Below are 20,857 nucleotides of genomic sequence, written 5' to 3' on the forward strand. Positions count from 1 at the left end.
TGCTTTACCGCATTGTGTTTCCAGCACGTCACAGCTTCTTTCTTCCGCTTCCGGTCTTCTCTCCAGCGCCAGCTGCGTGGTTTGGCGGTGTTAGCTAAAAGCACACATCCTCGCTTTTCACTCCAGTGTCATATGAACTTGGAATAATTACTAGCACCATGTCATACCACGACGAGGAAGAATCGGTCAGTGAAAAGGTTTCTAATATACATTTGAATACCTTTGTGATAAAAGCAATAATAGCTGGGTAGTGGTCGTCGGTTAGCTAGCTAGCTGCAGAGCTAGCTTAACTCCACCGGCATAACAGTAGTTTTCAGTGAGCCAGCATGTTATCAGTGATTGTTGTAGCCGTTTTTTTCTGAAGAGAATGTAACCATAACGTCACAAACTCTGTAACTTTGTGACGTTTTGTCGGGTAACATTAGAGAATAACCTTTAGGGAAAGTAAGCCAACAATAATGATGACAGCCTGATTGACAGATATTAGATGAGCATCAGCAACAAATGTCTCACCCCTCTGTTTCTTTACAGTACGATCCTTACGCCTACCCAAACGACTACGACCTGCACACCGGTAAGTATTCACTCACATATATATAGATATATATATATATATATATCCACTTATCCTACTTTAGTGTTAGTGTCTCCTCTTCATCACTCTCATCTTCTTCCAGGTGACCCTAAAGCAGACCTAGCCTATGAGAGGCAGTATGAGCAGCAGACCTACCACGTCATCCCAGAGGTGATCAAGAACTTCCTGCAGTATTTTCACAAAACCACCTCTGACTTAATCGACCAGAAGGTTTATGAGCTGCAGTCCAACCGTGTGTCCAGCGAGAGCATTGAGCAGAAGATCTACGAGATCCAGGACGTCTATGAGAACAGGTAAACTCGACTCTCTGTGAATACACCTCTCCCTAAAGTGGTTGCCTCCTTAAACAGAGACATTAAAGCTGTGTGTGTGGGTGTTAAGCATCTCATCTTTCCTTTTTTGATCCTGTTAGCTGGAATAAGTTGACTGACAGATTCTTCAAGAACTCTCCCTGGCCAGAGGCCGAGGCCATCGCATCACTTGTTGGCAACGGTGAGTTTGTCATCCGCATCTCCCGTTTTTGCCTTTGCACAATCGCATGTTCTTTCATTCTCAAGTTGGTTCTTAGAATGTAATAAATTAAATGTTAGTGATTTCATCCCTGTGTAGGGCAGCAGTGGGAATGTTTCATGCTATTGTTTTTTTTTTAATCTCCAACAGATGCTGTGTTCCTCATCCTCTATAAGGAACTGTACTACAGACACATTTACGCTAAAGTCAGCGTGAGTAACGGCTCAATATGAACCCTCATCAGTCTCCCTCTCAATTACTGAGCAACCTGCAAATTGTGTGAAAACTTTATTTTGTTTTAAGTATTGTTTTCTTGATCATCAGGGTGGACCAACTCTGGACCAGAGGTTTGAGTCGTACTACAATTACTGCAACCTCTTCAATTACATTCTCAGTAAGTTACTGGAATATTCCTTACAGTTCCCTCTCATCTGTAGTTATCAGTGTAAAGTAACATCTAATGAAAGACAAGTCATATAAGAATGTGATTGCAAACAGATGCTGATGGCCCTGCCCCCTTGGAGCTGCCAAACCAGTGGCTCTGGGACATCATTGATGAGTTCATCTACCAGGTACAGTACATTTTGTTATTATTTTATTTTTTATTTTTTACATATATCCCTATTTAACAAAAAAACACAGCAAAAAGACAAACATGAGTAAGAATCTGATTAAATAAAGGACTAGGTTAAACAGTAGTAGCCAGTAATTTCTAGGCATGTATTAATCTACAAGGAGTAAAAGATAAATGGCATATTAAACATGACCTTCACAAAAAATTCTAGTATTATTTGTAGTCCTCATTGATAGGGAATGTGTGTCAACATCACCTATTTTACTTCAGTCTAATGGTACAAATAAAGTATGTTTAAATGCTGTTAACACTGTTAGGGGAATTGCACTCTCTCCTTTCCAGTTCCAGTCCTTCAGTCAGTACCGCTGTAAGACAGCCAAAAAGTCAGAGGAGGAGATCGAATTCCTGAGGAACAACCCAAAGATCTGGAACGTCCACAGCGTCCTCAACGTTCTCCACTCCCTGGTGGACAAGAGCAACATTAACCGCCAGCTGGAGGTCTACACCAGCGGAGGTAAAGAAGAATGTTTTGGAGGTACTGGTACAGGGTGTGGGATAAAATATACAGGACCTCAATGTTTTTAATATCTTGACTTATTTAAATTGAAGTCCTCAGACCTTGTTAGAGTTTAAAAAAAGATGTTTAGTTACAGTTCTGTGTAGATTTATAATCCTATAAAAGTGTAGTTTTAGTAGTTTGTTGCTTTTCTAGTGAGAGAGTAACCTCAACATGTGTCAGTGTGTTCAGTTTAGGTGTTATATGAAGCAGCTAATATGTTATTTGTTGGTGTGTTGCAGGAGACCCAGAGAGTGTGGCTGGAGAATATGGGCGTCACTCCTTGTACAAGATGTTGGGTTACTTCAGCTTGGTGGGGCTACTGAGGCTTCACTCTCTGCTCGGTGATTATTACCAGGCCATCAAAGTCCTGGAGAACATTGAGCTCAACAAGAAGGTAAGGCACCAAATGTAGAGAGTGACACACTTGAGTACTAATACTACTGAGCATGGCAGGCTGAACAATATGGGAAAATAATCTAGTTGTGATTTTTTGAGACTGATATTGCGAGAATGATTTAGTATGCTTTTGGAAGTTCCTTGTCTCCTTCTAGTCTTTTGTCTTCTCCTTATCTGTATTATTCACTACGTAGAAGCAAAATCATTCTATAGTATAACCAACACATCACTGGATACACTGGATACAACATATAAACTGCTCTTTCATGTAGGCCAGGCCTGTGTGTTGTGATGAAATAAGGTGAATTGGTGAATGAATTGATATGAATAAAATATCTTTATTCTTCAACTGAATTGCAGAAACCTTCAGTCACAGTAGAATAATATAACTTGTAACTTCAAGCCTTTTAAACATATAATGTAATGTAATGTAAAATTGTATCTGAGAAAAGGAACAGCAAAGCACTGCAGAACAACAGGCCTGGTGTACATTAATATATGAAAAATAAATATGAATGTTACTGATCTTGAGTCAGTTACAGTAACAAATCACACAAACTGAAGTGCAAACTGACTATAACTTTACAACTCTAAAAATACTGTAAAAACTCAAAGCCTTGTTGTAAATATGTAGTTAAGTTTACCCAGAAGTTGGGAAGCAGCACCTGAGAAGGGTCTTGAGGAGCTGCAGTATTTATTCATGGACTAACAGAAACCAACACTGCACATTTAATAACACAAGACAACTTTACCGTTTCGTGTCTGCTCTGATAGCCAACACCTAAAAATCTGTCTGCTCTGTGTGCATCCACCCTCTCTCTATCACTGGACCACACACTCGCCACAGCAATATGTAATATGTAAACATGTGGATTGCACTTAAAACCTAGCCTTTTCCATTTTCACACAAGAACCTAAGCTTGCACATGGCGTGGTGGTTGACAGGTTTTTGTTTTTCCCCATCTACACTCATTCCCTTATATGACATGAAGTGCAGGGCACCATGTGTGCTTGTGAAGCCTGTGGGGCAAGGTGTTTACAATTCTCTGTGTAGATGGTCATGTAGCATAAAAAAATGCAACTTTTGCAATTTGAAAATTGTTCCATAACTTGCCAACATGCATGCCAGTTTGAATTAATTGTTCAGCCCTAGTATTTTTTTTTTTACCTAAATTTGCTAGGATTTAGGCTTCGTCTTCTTGAGTTTCCTTCTGTCTGGTCCAAAACATTATATCTATTATGTTTCCTGTCTTACAGAGTATGTATTCCCGTGTGCCTGAGTGCCAGATCACTACATATTACTATGTGGGTTTTGCCTACCTGATGATGAGGCGCTACCAGGATGCCATTCGAGTCTTCGCCAACATCCTGCTCTACATCCAGAGGACGAGAAACATGTTCCAGAGGTCAACATATAAATATGAGATGGTCAGTCAGAGCAGTGCTTCTTTGATGACTTTTTTAGCTTTAGTTCTGAATTCTTCACCTATTGCACATTAATATGTTCTTAAAAATATATTTTGTTTTTGTTTAAAGTTTTCCAAAAAATTCAGACAGAAACCACAATATCTTGGTTGTGTTTTTTTTCCTCCAAAATCCTGTAATGATTGAATCATAAACACCAGACATTTTTATTCATGCATTCACTGAAATTATCACAGAGTTTTATAGTTGAAAGAGATGTCATAACACTTGAATCATGTTTTTTAGGTTAACAAACAAAATGAGCAGATGCATGGCTTGCTGGCCATCGCTCTCACCATGTACCCGATGCGCATTGATGAGAGCATCCACACCCAGCTGAGGGAGAAGTACGGAGACAAGATGCTGCGAATGCAGAAAGGGTGAGAAAGAAACTTACCACATTATGTTAGAACAACTAAATTTGAGGTTCAGTGATGTCTCACTGTGATATTTTGCCTTTTATTTAATTTGTGTATTCCATTATCACTAAAAAAAGGCCTTTTTATATTGTCCAGAAATTCCTTTTTGATAAATAAGAAAAAAAAACGTACTTAGGACTTACTTCTACCACCTAAAACATACTTAAAACGCCATTAGGTTGTTTGAAATTTGGCATTGGTGTTTATAACTGTGGCGCCCATCAGCTACAATGTCTGAAGTGACGCAAATGTTCCCTTTTCCCTCTCAGAGACCTGCAGGTGTTCGAGGAGCTGTTCAGCTTCGCCTGTCCCAAGTTCCTCTCACCTGTAGTGCCAAACTATGACAATGTCCACCCCAACTACCACAAAGAGCCCTTCCAGCAGCAGCTGAAGGTCTTTGCTGAGGAGGTGCAGCAGCAGGCTCAGCTCTCCACCATTCGCAGGTAAAACATACAAACTTTGAGTGTGTGGTATAGTTAAGGAGGCCTGTGGACACAAAAGTGTGTGTATCCTCTAGGTTTAACATTACAATCAAGTGCATTTCCTTCCTCATAAAACTTTTGTAAAGCTGACTACTTAAAATAATTTCCTATCCATCGTTGTTTATAAACATGTTTACTACCAGGCATCTTGTTCTGCCTTTGCTAGCACACCAAGTATGACCAAGTTGTTGTGTTGGTGTAGGAAATGTATTTTATTCTTTAAACTAATTTTTTCCTCTATGTGGTCCTTTAGAAACACTTGACATTGTTTTTAGAAACCCTGTTGACTCAGATATGTTTGCAGGGTGTCTGTACATGTCATCTAACTCACAATGTGTCCTTTCAGCTTCCTGAAGCTGTACACCACCATGCCAGTAGCCAAGCTCGCAGGATTCCTTGATATGACTGAGCAGGAGTTCCGTATTCAGCTGCTCGTCTTCAAACACAAGATGAAGAACCTGGTGTGGACCAGTGGCATCTCAGCTCTGGACGGAGAGTTCCAGTCTGCTTCTGAGGTCGACTTTTACATTGACAAGGTGTGTTAAACTTTGTGAAATGAAAGTGATGCCTTTTGACTTTTCCACATAGTCACATATAGTTTAAATGGTATGTCACAGGGGCAGATGGACCACGAGGAAAGCCTTTGCCGAAAGTGCTGTTGGTTTGGTGAAAATGATTTTTCACAGCAGGTCCAAACTGATTGACATATTCACAAGCCCCCTGAATTACTGCACGTTGCATAGAACATAGTGAGAAAGGAATGTTATTGGGTGGTTTTGTTCACTGTTGCACACAGTTTAATCAGCTTTTTCTCTGTAACCCTTCCACAGGACATGATTCACATCGCCGACACTAAAGTTGCTCGTCGGTACGGAGACTTTTTCATCAGACAGATCCACAAGTTTGAGGAAGTGAGTAAAGAGGGAATTGAAAAGTACAGAATTATGGCATTGCTATTTATTGAGGCATCAGATGAACATGTTTTTGTTATTGACATTATGTAATTCAAAAGAGAAAGAATTTTAATGTTCGAGCCAGTTTGAATGTTGAAGGATTGTCAGATACTGATATTAAAAATATCTCGCTAACATAATGTAACTTTCACTCTTTCAGTGACTAATGCCACAGCTAGCCTCTTATTTAATCAAAGGACTATCTGTCATATCTTGTGTGGCAAAAAATTAAATAACTTTATTTTCCACAGTTGAATAAGACACTGAAGAAGATGCCAGCCAGCACCAGCACCGCAACATCAGGGAGTGCTGCAGCTCGAGCAGTCTAACCAGCAGCAGCAGTGAAGAAGACCTCAGGGGCTGAGTCCTCTGTCCCCTCAGTCTTTTAAACAGTTACCATTGATGAAAATTTTTCTATGTAACCTGGCAAGAATAAACTAATGGATTGGTGTGCTAAAACTCATTTTCTTGTTGCTATCTAAGTTTTTACACTGAACAGCCACTGGATGGCAGTATTTACCAACACTGCCTCAGATGCTGAGTTTTGAAAAACTGAATTGCTGTTGAACATATGCATGTATAGACATGCAATGGGATAGTGACTACATTACCATAGGATCATTTGTCTTGAAATGCCATTTAAGCCTTTGTCTGTTCAGACTGTACCTGTTAGTACAATAGAAGTCTTGAGATAGGAGGACACATATTTAGTCTCATGAGTCATAAAGGTTGAGATTCCTAGACCTTCTCTGTCTCCCTCCATCTTTTAATATCCTGGATGAACTCATTCTGCTGCGTCACCTTCCACGTTCTCAGCTGCTCTCCTGTCATCCCACTGACCGAGGTCAAAGGCCGTTGCATATTTCTTTTATTATCACAGATCATCCAACATTTCCCGGCACAGATCTCAGGACTGGTGACAATAATGACAACGAAATAAAAACTTACAAAATGGGAATATAAAAAATTAATGTTAAAAACACACCACTCGTCAGAAACAGCGTCAGTTGTCATAAAGGAAAACAGAACGACATATGTCACCATAGCACAATATACACATACTCCAAACATCCAAATTTATTCCCTACCTAGTTTGGTAAGCCAGCATTTTTCTTCAAAAATATTTTAATTCCATCACATTTTTCTATAAAATAAAAAAATAAAGCAAACGTCGCTCATTTTGAGCGTGACTCTTTTAGTCCCTCAGGTGGCAGTGTAAAGTCTCTGTGGGCACAATGCCATCTTTATGTCTATAAAAATTGGATAATTCATACTTTTTTAAATTCCATCTATAAGTCCTTACCAAAGCATTCTTTAACTGCCTTTAATATCAAATTTATCATAAAAGATTCAAAGTTTTTTTTTTTCTTCAAGTGGCTCCAGTCGCAGACGATATTTGATCCTACTTCCACCATCTTCATCATTTGAGAAGTCTTTCAGGTATTATTGAAGAGTCTCCTTGTATATGACTGACTCCGTCCATGCTAAAGATAAAGACCTGGACCAGGGTCTGAATATTCACCGCTGTCCTGCAGACTGGAGTGTTTCATCTTTTCGCCACTGATCCAAAAAGAAAAGCACTTTTATCAAACTACTACAGTACTTAAACAATTGCACAATGGCAAGGGCCCCTCTCGGTCTTGGTGCCAAGTGAAAACTCCACTGTGAAGATTTCCTTGGGGAAAACATTTGCAGTGCTCTTCTCTGCATTAAATGTCCATTTATAATTTCCCAACAAAAATGTTTCTAATATCTGAAAGAGAAAGTCTTACTGTCCCATCCTCACTCCGTCAACACTGATTGCTTCGTCTTGCAAAAAAAAACAAAAAAAAAAAACATGATAAGGAATTGCGTCATTTTCTCAATGTCCCATTGATGGCCATCCGCTGGTCTGAGTGTGTGTAGCTTCACTTTTTTGAGTGTGTGTATTTGTGTTTGTGTGAGTGTATGCAGTCCAGGTATGACTTCAAAAGGATTAGTGAGAATGAGGCACCTTTTGATGATTTTAAGGTCATGGTTCAACAAGCTTCTCCCACAGGGAGGCTTAGTCTCTCTTCTCCACTCAGCTCTTTGGATGAAAGTCGATGACACCAGTTGGTTTCGTCTCGCTGAAGAAAAGTGCCCCGCTTATGGTTTCCATTTCCTTAAGGTCATCTGAATGGAACTTCACCTGAAGCACCAAACGTGGGACCACCTTCAACGTAAGACCCACTCAAACCAACCCAATGGTGAGTAAGTCCTCTTGCAGGCTGTCTCACTGATGCACTGAGGTTGGCTGATGAGGTTCCCTAGACTACACACACTCCTCCTCCAGTCCTCCCCAACCTTGGCAGGGCGGTGGCGTGGAGGCACAAGGACACACACGAGTCATGGTTGCGCTCAGACCAGCGAGGCCTCGGCTAGTCATAACTCTGTGATCTCCAGGGGACTCTCCGACAGGGTGTCCCCGTCCTTGTGACGGTGCATCGGGGTGGACTTGGCCGACTCTGTGCGGGCGTTGCGCTCAGAATAAAGCCCCCCGTCGGCGTTCAGTGCCTCCAGAGAACGAGCCAGGGCCCGCTGGTCGTCCTCTGGCAGGCTGTTGAGGTCAGAGGTCAGAAGGGTACCTGTGCTGCCGTGGACCACGTGCACACCTTCAGGACCCTTCAGCTCCACAGGAAGCTTGTGCTTAAAGCGCAGTGTGCCGCGGCCTCCACCCATGCCCAGACGCTCGTCCTCATCATCGTCCAGATCACTCTGGATCAGCTGAAGGAGGACAGGAGAGGAGAGGGAGAGAATAAACATACTGATATTGTTTATACAATACATCTGTTTGACATCAATATGGCAGCTTTTGCAAGAGAGGGGTTTGAGGAAGAGCTGGAAAGAGGTAAACCAGTGAAAGGAAATGTTTCAGGAGAGAAATCAGTGGATAACTTGTAAGTAACAACTGGGATATGTAGTAAAACAATAGATCAGCAGGAAAGAAGACATTTCAGACCAGACCTGGGTAAAATAACTGCAAAGAGCATTAAGTTGTGGGGTGGGGGGGTGCCATATCAGAGCAACTGAGAAATGTAGATAAGTTATTACAGTCTTATCACTCCATTTCTGGTGATTGTCTCAACTTTCTGAAAATTTCTGTGCAATAAACTCCATCCACAGCTGAACTTAAAAAAGTAAGTGCAAACTCTATTTGACCCGAAGTCTGGCTCAAGGTAGCAGTGGATAGCAGAGGTAGTGAGAAGTTGCCAAGTCAGAGCAGCAAACGTCAGAATGAGGAATCAAAGGAATGCAAGATCACACTCCGGCGGTGTCAGACAGGAACAACACAGCAGCAGTTTTTCCGAGCCCACCTCGGTGACTGACGAGTGGTCTCCCTGGCTGGTGGATACTGTGACGAGCCGTGCTGCAAAGAGCTTTTTCAGCCTCAGGTAGTCGTCCAGGACCACCTTGAGCAGGGAACCCTGACAGGACGGCAGGTAGGATCAAACAGAGTCTGTGATAACACCATCCGCCTTACACACCCTCTGTTACATGAATCATAAATGAGTCCACAGCAGGACTGTCTGGTCTGTTATCTAATGTGCTGGGTCTCAACAGCATGTCTTTGAGTCCTTGGGGTGTCTCTTTGTTTTCTTCTCAGGACATACTGGAGGAGGTCTCAGGTCCTGTCCTCTGACCTTGTCCCCCAGTGCGTTTTGGGAAGGATGGAAGGAGAGAGAACATGGCCAACGAAAAAGAGGCTTTTGGATGTGGATGTGTCAATGTGTGTGTGTGTGTGTGTGTGTGTGTGTGTGTCTTCCTGGGTAATCTAACATAAAGGTGTCTTACCTTGATGGGCCCTTCCCTCATTATCTGGCCCAGCTTAGCGATGTTGTCGTATTCTTGAATAGCTGCTCTCAAGTAACGATCGTCCTCAGGCTTTGCTTGAGGCTCTCGACCAAATGTGCCCTGTGGGGATGACACACACACGCTTACTTATTTAAAAATGGTCAGCTGTGAAAAGGGTTACCTTAGAGGACAATGCCTTTGTAAAAAACAAACTTGTGTAATCCTGAGAGTGAGGAATTTATTTTCTACCTCTCAGCATTAAAGCCTGGAACAAAATATAATCTATTAAGATCCTCAGGGTATTGTTGTGAAATATAAATGAGCTAAGATTAATGGTGGTACTGACATGAGTGCGTGCAGGGCTGTTCCATAGGTCAGTTATCTCACTGAGGTTCTCAGGCAGGTCGTCCTCGTGGTCAGCCTGAGCTGCCAGCTCCAGGTTGCGACAGAATGGGTCCAGCCACACTGGATTAGCCCTGCAGAGGCAAACAGCATTACACACACACACAGTCTACATAATGTAGGATGTAAGTAAAATTTGACTTTGACATTGACCTGCTTTTTCAGTTGTTTTATGGGACCAGTGTATCTGGCTCTTAAATTAAAGCAGTAAATGTCCAACATCATTTGATAAAGTTGAAACACAACTTTGGATGTTAGGGTAACTTAAGGGATAATTTGACATATTGGGTAACATGCTTATACGCTTCTTTGCTGAAACTTTGACACATATCTCGTGTCTGTACGCTACATTTGAAGCTAGGGTAAGCCTGGCTTAGCTTAGCATACAGAATGTAAACAGGTGGAAACTGCTAGCCTGGCTCTGCTCCTCTAAAGGCCTTGTCTTGCGTGGCCGGACCTATCTCTACATTACTGCATCAGTGCCAGAGAAGGGTCTGGAAGCACCCATTATTATGCTGGTATGGGGAAAAACCACTCTGGGTTGTTTGTATTTCTCTAAAGCAATCATAATAGTCTTGGGCAGTGCTAAGCCCAGGATGCAGCGATGGTGCCCTTGCAAAATGGGCGCGTGCAGATGGGGAACAGGGAGGAGAATGCCAGCGGAAATATCTGTCCAATGGCAGGCGTATACCCACAATCTATATCTGCTGAGTCAGACTAAAATCTCACTAATTAATAAATTTTATCCTCATTTGATTCATTCTTACAAAAACCAAAATGTAAAAGTGACACACTGTGGTGAGAGTGCAGTGATTTCCTTAAGTCTCTTTAGGTTGCTAGGCAAACAAAATGTCAAACTATTCCTTTAACATATATTAAACATCTATTTTTTTTTAGTTTTTAAAGACAAAAGTCCTTGATCTTCAAAGCTGATAACTCATAACTACTAAAAATAATACTGCAGGAAAGACAGAGTCATATTTGGTGGGAATTCCTTTTAAGCAATATATCACAAAGAGGTGTAAAAATTAAGTTATCTCACCCCTCAAAGGAGTACTTGTTAGTGTTGGGCATATCCAGGATATCCATCAGACCCTGGTTCCCTGGATGGTAGAGGACAGATCATTTTAATAAAAATAGGCTCACCACAGTAAAGTGACATGTTGTACTAAACAGTAACAGCTGGCAAAAGCCATAAAAGCCACATCCTGATGTTAACGGCTGGTGGGACCGTCCCCTCACCGAAGCTGCTTCTCACCTGTTGATCCTGCAACAATAGCTTTCAGCTTCCTCTGGTGTCTGCAACACAGCAAAAGACGCAAGTCACAAGAAGGTAAACATGTTGATGTCGCTGCTCAGACTGACAGCACGAAAACATGGTCCATGACTGAGCTGATTTTAAATGACTCACTCAAGATTTAAAATAAATCTACGTCAATACAAAAAGCGCTGAAGGGTTCTTACACTCTGCGATAATGCCAATTCATTGTGACAAACAAAATCCCTGCCAAGCACAGCAGCACGGCCAGGATGATGATGACTAGCTGTGAAAGAGAAAAAGAGAGAAAGTTTAAAAGCAACTATAAACATCTGTAACAGCCCATGGGTTTGTGGAGGTCCGAGCCTCAGCAGACCTGTAGTGTAGTGATGTCATCAGGCAGCTTGTCACTGACAGCGGGCTGAACGTCCACAACGTTGTATTTCCTGAACAGGTTTCTCAGCTGCTCCTTGTTCTCATCTATCATCTGAATCACCCTGAGAATGTGAAACACCAGGACACAGGTAAACACCAATATTACAACACGATCATGTGGGACATAGGCGGATACTCATAAATTATATGTAAGACAGTGTTAGCATGTAGCATTGGTGTGAAAGATTTATTTCATTCAGGAAGGTATACCTGTCAACATCTAGGATGGTGTTAGTCTGATTGTTGACAACGTGGATGAGCATGTCTGTCTGTGCATAGTTCACTCTGCCCTTCTTGTCCACATGGAACTGCATTAGGGAGAGGGAGACAAAGATGTTAAATATCAATACAACACAAACAAACAAAAACAGTTACATAAAATACATCACCATAGAAAAACGTCTGACCTGTATGTCATCTAAATTGACAATGGCTCCGGTAATGTTGGACAGCAGGTTGACGAAATCATCCTGGTTTTCGCGGACCAAATCAGGGATCTCATTGAAGACTATCTTGACCCTCTGGTCATCTCTGAGAATGTAGATGTTCACGTTGGTGGTTGTACTGTGTCCAGCGTAATCGCATGCCAAAATCTCAAGCTGAAAGTAGCCAGGATTGTAGGCCGTGAAGAGGTCATATGTTCGGATGATACCATCTGTCAAACCTGTGAGAATCATGGGACAGAATGTTGTTTCTAAATAAGAAATGAATTGGACACAGTGAAAAAACAAGCTCTCTAAATTGAATAAAACTATTAACTTACGGAATTGCATTCTGTGTGATGTATCATGTCGTACAACTCTGTCATATCACTGGCCAATTAAAAACTTGGCACAGGAATAAGGAAACTTCCTTGTCTGGGAAAACTGGGATTGCACTCTTTAAAAACTAGATGGCCATGTTTTTGCAGGATGCAACAGTGCAAAAACTTTCAATTACTTTGGTTTGATGAAAATGTGAATTTGGACTGAGTGCCAACTAGTTTTATTTCTTAAGCTTGGAAAATAAGGCAAACTAGATAAAATAATACATGGCACAAGTATGAAGGCATACAGAATATACTATGTTTTCCTATCATTAGTACATTTAGTCTCACACCTATGCACATGGAAGTTCATAGTCTGCCTTGTAAGCTCATTTGGGCTGTGCATGATGCCACATAAATTAATCAGAATACAGACCCCCCTCCTCCATCTGAGTAGATTTTTGTTGTTGGATATAATTAAGTCCATCTAAATGTCAGTTTGATTCAATTTATTTTAGCATTATTTAGTTAGCGCCTACATATTTCCCAGAATACATTTTGAAAACCTGCAGGGAAGTCTAGTCATGGTTGCAGTGTGTTAGCAGGACAAGGAGTAAAAATCTAAGTGTGTCTTTGTAAATCTGTGATGACCAACAAAAAAAAAATTCTGTTTGAAGTTACAATTAGACCTGAGGTCTCCTGTAGGTTTAATCTTAAGGTTAAGGCAGAGATAAGCTTATTAAACAACTTCTTAGGCAGCAGTTTTGTTAGGTCATCCAAAAAGTGATGAGACGACCCAATGCAAGCCAACAAGACCACAGATCAGGCACACAATAGTCTGAGTGATGCAGGATGTAAGGAACCGCCCCAGGGTGAATTACAAAGTTTTTAAGGAGCCCTAAACAGGAACAGTGTGCACAAGAAGATGGGGAGTACAGGAAGTGTGAGATTTAAGTCATATTGAAAGACTGCACTTGTCTCTGTTAAGTCATTCTGTTGGATCAATTTCAATTCATCTTTGAATTTAACAAACAAAAAGCATTCCATATTAACTGATCATGAAATTAAAGCATAAGTCTGATGATATTTTTCTTATTGTCAACAAATTCAAAGAAAAAACGAAACCAAAAGTTCCTCCTAACAAGTACAGACTGAGTACCCAAACCTTGATATATCTTCCTGTGTGTCATAGAGCTCTGCTGCTGTCAGAACGTATCGGGACCTTTCATGGGATTTGGTGTCTATATCTAATTTTTGCCTTGTGTGTATTTCCTGTTCCCAAAATACCACTTATGCAAGATTATTGTAAGACCTCATTATAAGAGGTATTACTCTATCCAACATTAAACACAACGCTTGTTTTGGGTAAATCTGGGCAGTATGTTGAACTACAAAGCCAGTGTCTCTAAATTTTGTATTCATGTTCCAAAGCAGCTTATTGCACATGAGGAAGCTCACCGATGGTGAAGATGCTGCCAACGTCCTCACTTCCATTGCTTTGTGACTGGAAGTAGCGGATTGTAACAATATGGTACTGAACCAAGCTGTTGTTGCCGATGTCATTATCTAGAGCCACGACCTTGATCAGCTCTGAGCCCACTTTGGCATTTGCTGCAACTCCTGAAACAAGGCAGCAAAAGGGAAGGTTACGGTGGTTTGACACGGACTGGCATACACATACACACAGGAACGCAGATTACCTGCAGTGTACTCCGCCTTAGTGAAGCGTGGTTTCTGGTCATTGATGTCTTCCAGTTCAATGCGAACCTCCAGCAGGCTGGGGTCACGAGCAGGGTCCAGAGCTTTGGCCCGTGCTGCCCTCTGACCCCTGGGAGGAGTCCAGCTCCTGTTGCTGGAAGCTTTGATGATGATGGAGTAGACTGGGATCTCCTCCCTGTCCAGGTCCTTATGCAACTTTAGCTCGCCATCTAGACTCAAGCCAAAGTTTCCATCACTGTTTCCCCCTGCAGGAAGAGATGGAAAGGAATTGTGTTCAGTCACCTAAAGCACTGAAGGAATGTGCTTTAAATAGAAAAGAAAGATGGATGGATCTATTCAAATGTCCTCGCTATCCCTATTGTTTTGCGGTAAGAGGACTTTCATCTGACCACACAATGGATACAAGAGAAACTCCTTATCCTCTGCGCTTCATCTCCAGGACTTTACTTTGGGTGGGTTAACATAAATGATTTCACTCATGGGGATAATCTGTGCAATGACATTTATGACATAAACAGCAAAATCAAGCATGTTGCTGTGTCTGTAGGACACCGTATCACCTGCAATAAAGTAGTAGACAATGGCATTGGAACCCTCATCTGCGTCCACTGCTCTGGTTACGTTCCCCACCACGGTACCTGGAGGGGAGTGCTCAGGCACTGTCAGCTTCTGGTAAGGCAAGCTGCCTCGCTGAGTTGCACACACACACAGACAAGAGGGAAAACATCACAAACAGTTAAACAGCAGCCCTTATGCACAGATAACCACATCAGGACGTATTCAGAGAGCTTCCATCTCACCGGTGGTTTAAGGAAGACGGGTTCATTGTCGTCAACATCCAACAGCGCCACCTGCAGAGGCTGTGTGGTCTCATAAGGCACTGGCTGGCCCATGTCCCGGGCCACAATGATAAGCTGCGAGAGTCGTTTGCATTCAGTTAGAGTCATACATACTTAACACACTCATTAGTACAACTGCACATACTGCCAACACAAAGTTGACTCACGCTGTGGAGGGCCTGTTTTTCTCGGTCGAGTTTCACCGTAGTTGTGATGACTCCAGACATGGCGTCAATGTGGAAGTTCTCCCAATCTCTGTTACCTGCTCCAGTCTGCAGGAAGGCGTAGCGGACTTCTCCATTCACCCCCTCGTCAGAGTCTGTTGCATGCACCTCGTACACCGGCAGGCCTGGGGGCTGCTCCTACACATAAGACAAAGACTGTCAGTGTGCGCTTGTGTGAACTTCTCAGATTGTATCCTAAAGGTCAATTGTAATAGAAAGGTTTACAGAGTCAAAATAAGGACCTTTTGCACCGCAGACATTTTGACATGTCATTGCAAAAAAAAGCGGAGGTGTAATTAGTCACATTACACCAGGAATATCTGGTGTTCTGACCACCTGGGGGCAGCGGAAAAAAGCTGTAAACACAACACTGACATATGATGACCTTTTAAAGAGGACCAATTATGCTCATTTGCAGGTTCATGCTTGTCCGTGTAGAAACCTGAAATACATGTTTACACGCTTTAATGGTCCAAAAACACTTTAACCCTCATACTGTCTGTGCTGGAACATCTGAATTCACCCTCTGTCTGAGAGGCTCAGTGTTAGTTTCTGTTTCTTAAAGCCCCACTCCGGAAAAAGCCCACTCTGCTCTGATTGGTCAGTGTTTCTGGGTTTTCTGTATCTTGGTGTAGCTGCATCATCATGGCAGCCATGAAATGACTGAAACAGAGAACAGCAAGACTTTCTACTGTGAAAATAACCAATAAAAGCTTCTAAACACAACCAGACATGTTCAAGCAGGAATAGTATCCAATAACTTACACTTATTACATACACTTATTATGACCATCCAACACTGTAACTTTATATATATGACAGAAAATAAGGAAAAGCATAACAGGTCCCCTTTAAGCTGATGAACTTGTTGGCAAACAGTTGCTGTTTTACAAATCTAAAGGACATAGAGCCCCATTTTCACCCTGTTTGTAGTCTTTTTTGTCTGTATCTGATGAAGGTAAGTTACGTTTCACTCTGCTTTCAGGTCTGCTTTGCTCTCCAACAACTCTTGAGAGAAATAACTGTCCTTAGCACGTTAATGCTCCACTTTGTGCACCAGCAAATCAACGTTTGGTCCCTAACTCAACAGCTGTGTAGTTCAAACATGAGAACTTTGTTTTTTGTGTGTTTTTTATAAAGTAGATCTATTTATCAAAACCCCCATGTGTAGGTATCCAATATGCCATATTAGTACTTGCCCCAATACTGACCTTATGAAGCTGGTTGGGCATCAGCCAGATGCCACTGACCCACAACAAATACAATTTCACTGTCATGGTTCTTATTAAATGTACTGTTTCTGGTAAAAGTTTCATTCAACTAATTACAGTGAGCCACTGACTCATTTTTTGGCACCACAGCTCTCCTTGGTGTCAAATTTGCTGCAATGAGTCCCACATAGTGAGGCAGATGTTACACAGATACATTTTACTAAAAGACAGCAATAGCATCCAACTGGTATTCAGACTGAGAGCCAACTGGATGCTGTTGTTGTCTGAGTAAATTACTATTGGCAGTTTAGGGATCTTCAAAGAAAATTTTAAATTGTGCATCTCCACCTATGTGTAAATTGGCCATTTTTTTTTGTTTGTTTTTACAAATAAAAATGTAAATTATCAAAAAAGAAAAAATGCTTCTATCACACAATGACAAGACACTGACACACACACAGGAACAGGTGAATGCAGATACCTCTGAGATATGAATGATGGTTCCATTGGCGGGCCTGACAAACACTGGTCTGTTGTCATTGACGTCTATGACCGTGATGATCAGGTCTGCAGTGCCCCACAGGGGAGGACGCCCCTGGTCTGTTGCCACCACAGTCAGGTTGAAACGTTCAGAAGACTGAAGCAGGCGGCGAGACCGCACCAGCCCTGTGTTAGGATCCAGGGAGAACGCATCTAAAAAGGACAAAGAAAGATCCAGGCCTAAATATAGATATGAATGCTGAAACCTCATACATGTACATACCTTTCAAAGTTTGAGCACCATTCTTTCCACTTACTAAACATATAATACGTAAGAACTATGAGTGGGACATTTGTTAGACAACTAAGAAATATTGAATTTTATCTGAATATTCAGTCAGAATATTCAGTTAGGTGACCCCACTAAGGCTTTTATCAGTATATGCAGTACATACCTGAATGGGGGCCTAGCATGCTGTAGAGTACGGCTCCATTTTCCCCTTCATCTAGGTCGGTAGCCTTCACTGTGATCACAGATGTTCCACTGGGCTCGTTCTCAAACACACTGGTGTTGAATACTCGCTCCGTAAAGCGCGGCCGATAATCATTGACATCGAGAACTGTCACCAGGACCTGACAAGCACCGACAAGCAGATGAAGTTTCAAACAGAGAATATTCCTGACACAAGGTTAAACTCTAAAAAAGGTCATGCAGAGCCTGACCGACACATCTGCATATTTAAGCTCATCATGAATTGACAACAGGGTATATGTCCATCAGTTAAAAAACAACACTATTTGGTGCAGAAAATATATGAAACAATATCAGCTTTACATAGTTTGTCAACCAGAAAGCGCTGACACCTTAATTTTTCCTGTTCAGTACATACTCTGGTTACAATGACCAAATAACCAAATGTAAGGATTCCTTTAATTTAAGGTTGGGTTGTTTGCCTGGCCACTGAACATTTTTAATTCGCTAACATATTCAAACCTATCAGTATGTGCTGCCAGCATCCAGTATCGTTAGTTCTTTTTAATAGTTATTTGCACTTTCACATCCTGATTTTGCTCAAATAAAGTTATCAGCAAAATATGATTTATTTACTTAAGCAACACAATTTACAGATGACAGAAATTTAAACTAAGTGTCATGTTCTATGTATCAAATTCAGGCTTTAAATTTCCATAAAGGTTTGGTAAATGGGTGGCTGTAAATGGTATTTGGTGTTAATATGTGCCAACTCAAAAAGAATATGTTATAATTGAGACACATATTCAAACCTTCAGGGACAGGCACCAGCTCCCCCGTGACCCCTAGCAGGATAAGCGGTTACAGTAAACTAATGAATGAATGATCTTCTTTCATACTCCACCTGGACAGAGTTTTCTCGTCTATTGTTGGAGCTGCCTCCAGGGTTGTCACGGGCGACAGCCGTTAGAGTGTAGTGATCCTTTGTCTCTCTGTCCAGAGGAGAGAGGACGTAGATCTCTCCCTGACACAGAGGAGAAGGAATGATTAGGAAGGAAGTGTAAGAACTGACTGGGAGTGGTTGTTGAATCAAGACATTTATTTGACTGTGTGACAGAAATGGCGCATTGAGGTCAAACATGTAGACTGTCTTTTTCTGTAGAAGGCTTTGTTTAAACTTTCATTTCCAGGCAGGATGACGCTCATTGTTGACACACAGCTCTGATGGGGAATAGGGCGTAGCTGTGATGACTGATTGAGCTGATGTGTTAGTGTATAGGTTAACTCACAGTGGATGGTCTGATGCCAAACTTGCCTTCCCCATCTACCAGGCTGTACTCAATAACGGCGAAGAGGCCAGAGTCAGCGTCTGTGGCGCTGACACGAACTATGATGGTGCCCAGGTTCACGTTCTCAAACACAGGCTCCTACAAACACACATAAAGAAACTTTGGTTGACTTCGCTTATGTTTAGTTAGGCAGTTAATTTAATTTGGGCTTTTCAAACACAGGCTTAACTAAATAATAAGAGTGGTATTCATGTGGTTTTCATCAATGTTATTATGTTACACCTGTGATCTTCCTGCAATAACAAGCCCCTGTGAGCTGTGAGTGAAGTCTTGGACGCCTCTTTTAATATTATAGGATATACCAAGTTACAGAAGAAACCTTTTTAAACAGCACTCTTCAATGCTGCTTTGGTGGGTGCAATTTTTTTCTTCATTTTCTGTTCAGTACCTGGTAAGAGGGTTGTAGGAAGACAGGGTTGTTGTCATTCACATCCACTATACGCAGAAAAACTGGCAGCTCAGCTATCCTGGGAGGAGTGCCATGGTCCTGTGCTCGAATCGTGAAATTCAGCCACTGTACCTGCTCGAAATCCACCGTCTGGTTGGCTACAATCTTACCTGGGACATTTGTAACAAAGTGATGGTTACAGTTCAGATTCATCTGGCCAATGCTAATATCCTAAATTAACATGACAACAAACAAGGAATGTCATAAGTAATACGTTATTTGTAAAACTTTAAAAACTGCCTTAAATGAAACAAATGCACTTAATATTTACAATGTTGTTGACTTTAAACATTTGCTCACTGCTGTTAATGTTTTAGCGTACAGCAGCTTGCTGAGGTATTCTGGTGGTCATACCAGTGGAGGGGTCCTCTAGTCTAACGTATCCCCCTCGGGGCAGGTGGAGCAGCTGGTAGATGACCTGGCCGTTGGGACCTTTATCTGGGTCAACAGCTGAAACCGATAGCAGTGTTGTGCCTGGTTGAGCTCCTTCTAAAATCTTCTCTGTGAAGTTGGACACTCCGAAGGGCCGGAAACGAGGGGCATTGTCATTTACATCCAACACGTTTATGGTCAATCTCGCTGTAGAGGAGAAGGTCATGATGATCAGAGAGATATAAAGTAAAAATAATTTAAAGTTTAATGTTAGAAATTGGGCTTACCATTGGGAACACTTCCTGACTTGTCTATAACTTCACTGGCATTGTCATGGACAGACACAACAATCTCAAATGTAGCTACCAGCTCTCGGTTGAGTGGGTTGCGTACAAACACTGCACCTGAAAATTCACCACAACACATCTAATGACTTTCCCAAATGTATTAAGTGTCACTCTAACAATCATCATTAGATAGAGAGATAGAACTTTATGAGATTATTAGTCAAAAATTAAACGTAAAAAAGAATTTGGTTGAGATCCACGTCTCACCAGTGTGTAAATCGATGCCAAAGGACTCTTGCAGGCCATCCACTGGGTTGTTCCCATCATCCTTTGCCTCCACTGAGATGATGTAATACTCCAGCCGGGGATGCAGATCAGGGTCCTCGGCGGTCAGCGTGGCCACCACCACACCGGGCGGTGTTGATTCATTGACACTGATCATGGTTACAAGCTCTTTAAAACGTGGCCGTGAGTCATTTACATCATCCAGGATGACTGTCAGGGTGGCTGTGCCTGACAAGGGGGGTGTGCCGCGATCAGTTGCCATGACGACTAGGCGGTAGGACCCACGGTCTTCTCTATCAAGGGTGGTGTTGCCTACCAGGACCGCTCCAGAGAGTGAGTCGACTACGAAGCGGTCCTGAGCGCCACTTTCCAGCCGATACATCAGCCAGCCATTAGAGCCTGAATCAGCATCGGTGGCAGACAGCTGAGTCACCACGACACCTGGAAGAGACAAAGTAATGGACACAAACACACATTTGTTTAACATTGCCATTCCCAACATGTAAACCTTTAACCATCACACAGGAGAATGAAACTAAGAATCACAGGATGGGATTTTAAATCGT

General features: G+C 41.9%; 2 protein-coding genes across 6 annotated transcripts in view; one reads left to right on the forward strand and one right to left on the reverse strand.

Moving 5' to 3' along the window:
* The first annotated feature begins 45 nt into the window (after positions 1–45).
* eif3s6ip (eukaryotic translation initiation factor 3, subunit 6 interacting protein) lies at positions 46–6,415 on the forward strand. Of its 5 annotated transcripts, none has more exons than XM_050070375.1 (15): positions 46–185; positions 532–574; positions 678–888; positions 1,008–1,087; positions 1,256–1,317; positions 1,430–1,499; positions 1,604–1,677; positions 2,022–2,214; positions 2,478–2,632; positions 3,892–4,062; positions 4,345–4,478; positions 4,787–4,960; positions 5,346–5,535; positions 5,830–5,910; positions 6,204–6,415. In XM_050070375.1, the coding sequence occupies exons 1-15, from the start codon at positions 159–161 to the stop codon at positions 6,279–6,281; spliced, it is 1,743 nt and encodes a 580-aa protein (XP_049926332.1). In that variant the 5' UTR covers positions 46–158; the 3' UTR covers positions 6,282–6,415. The 5 variants fall into 5 exon arrangements, with proteins under 5 accessions (XP_049926332.1, XP_049926334.1, XP_049926331.1 ...); XM_050070377.1 differs by having other exon boundaries at positions 2,022–2,193; XM_050070374.1 differs by having other exon boundaries at positions 52–197.
* Positions 6,416–6,557: 142 nt separating this feature from the next.
* cdh23 (cadherin-related 23) overlaps positions 6,558–20,857 on the reverse strand; it is a 206,229-nt gene continuing 191,929 nt past the window's right edge. The window contains exons 47-69 of the mRNA XM_050070372.1: positions 20,274–20,732; positions 20,007–20,123; positions 19,702–19,926; positions 19,288–19,457; positions 18,840–18,977; positions 18,455–18,574; positions 17,534–17,711; positions 17,080–17,291; positions 15,331–15,525; positions 15,125–15,238; positions 14,885–15,014; positions 14,306–14,569; positions 14,064–14,225; positions 12,268–12,524; positions 12,071–12,168; positions 11,802–11,922; positions 11,632–11,711; positions 11,426–11,466; positions 11,210–11,270; positions 10,112–10,241; positions 9,766–9,885; positions 9,288–9,398; positions 6,558–8,697 (exon numbers count right to left, since the gene is read on the reverse strand). Coding sequence (XP_049926329.1) covers positions 8,356–8,697; positions 9,288–9,398; positions 9,766–9,885; positions 10,112–10,241; positions 11,210–11,270; positions 11,426–11,466; positions 11,632–11,711; positions 11,802–11,922; positions 12,071–12,168; positions 12,268–12,524; positions 14,064–14,225; positions 14,306–14,569; positions 14,885–15,014; positions 15,125–15,238; positions 15,331–15,525; positions 17,080–17,291; positions 17,534–17,711; positions 18,455–18,574; positions 18,840–18,977; positions 19,288–19,457; positions 19,702–19,926; positions 20,007–20,123; positions 20,274–20,732 — 3,845 coding nt within the window. The 3' untranslated portion in view covers positions 6,558–8,355. The remainder of the gene's footprint in view (positions 8,698–9,287; positions 9,399–9,765; positions 9,886–10,111; positions 10,242–11,209; positions 11,271–11,425; positions 11,467–11,631; positions 11,712–11,801; positions 11,923–12,070; positions 12,169–12,267; positions 12,525–14,063; positions 14,226–14,305; positions 14,570–14,884; positions 15,015–15,124; positions 15,239–15,330; positions 15,526–17,079; positions 17,292–17,533; positions 17,712–18,454; positions 18,575–18,839; positions 18,978–19,287; positions 19,458–19,701; positions 19,927–20,006; positions 20,124–20,273; positions 20,733–20,857) is intronic.

This window comes from Epinephelus moara, chromosome 19, assembly GCF_006386435.1.
Source record: "Epinephelus moara isolate mb chromosome 19, YSFRI_EMoa_1.0, whole genome shotgun sequence".
Classification (NCBI taxonomy): Eukaryota; Metazoa; Chordata; class Actinopteri; order Perciformes; family Serranidae; genus Epinephelus; species Epinephelus moara.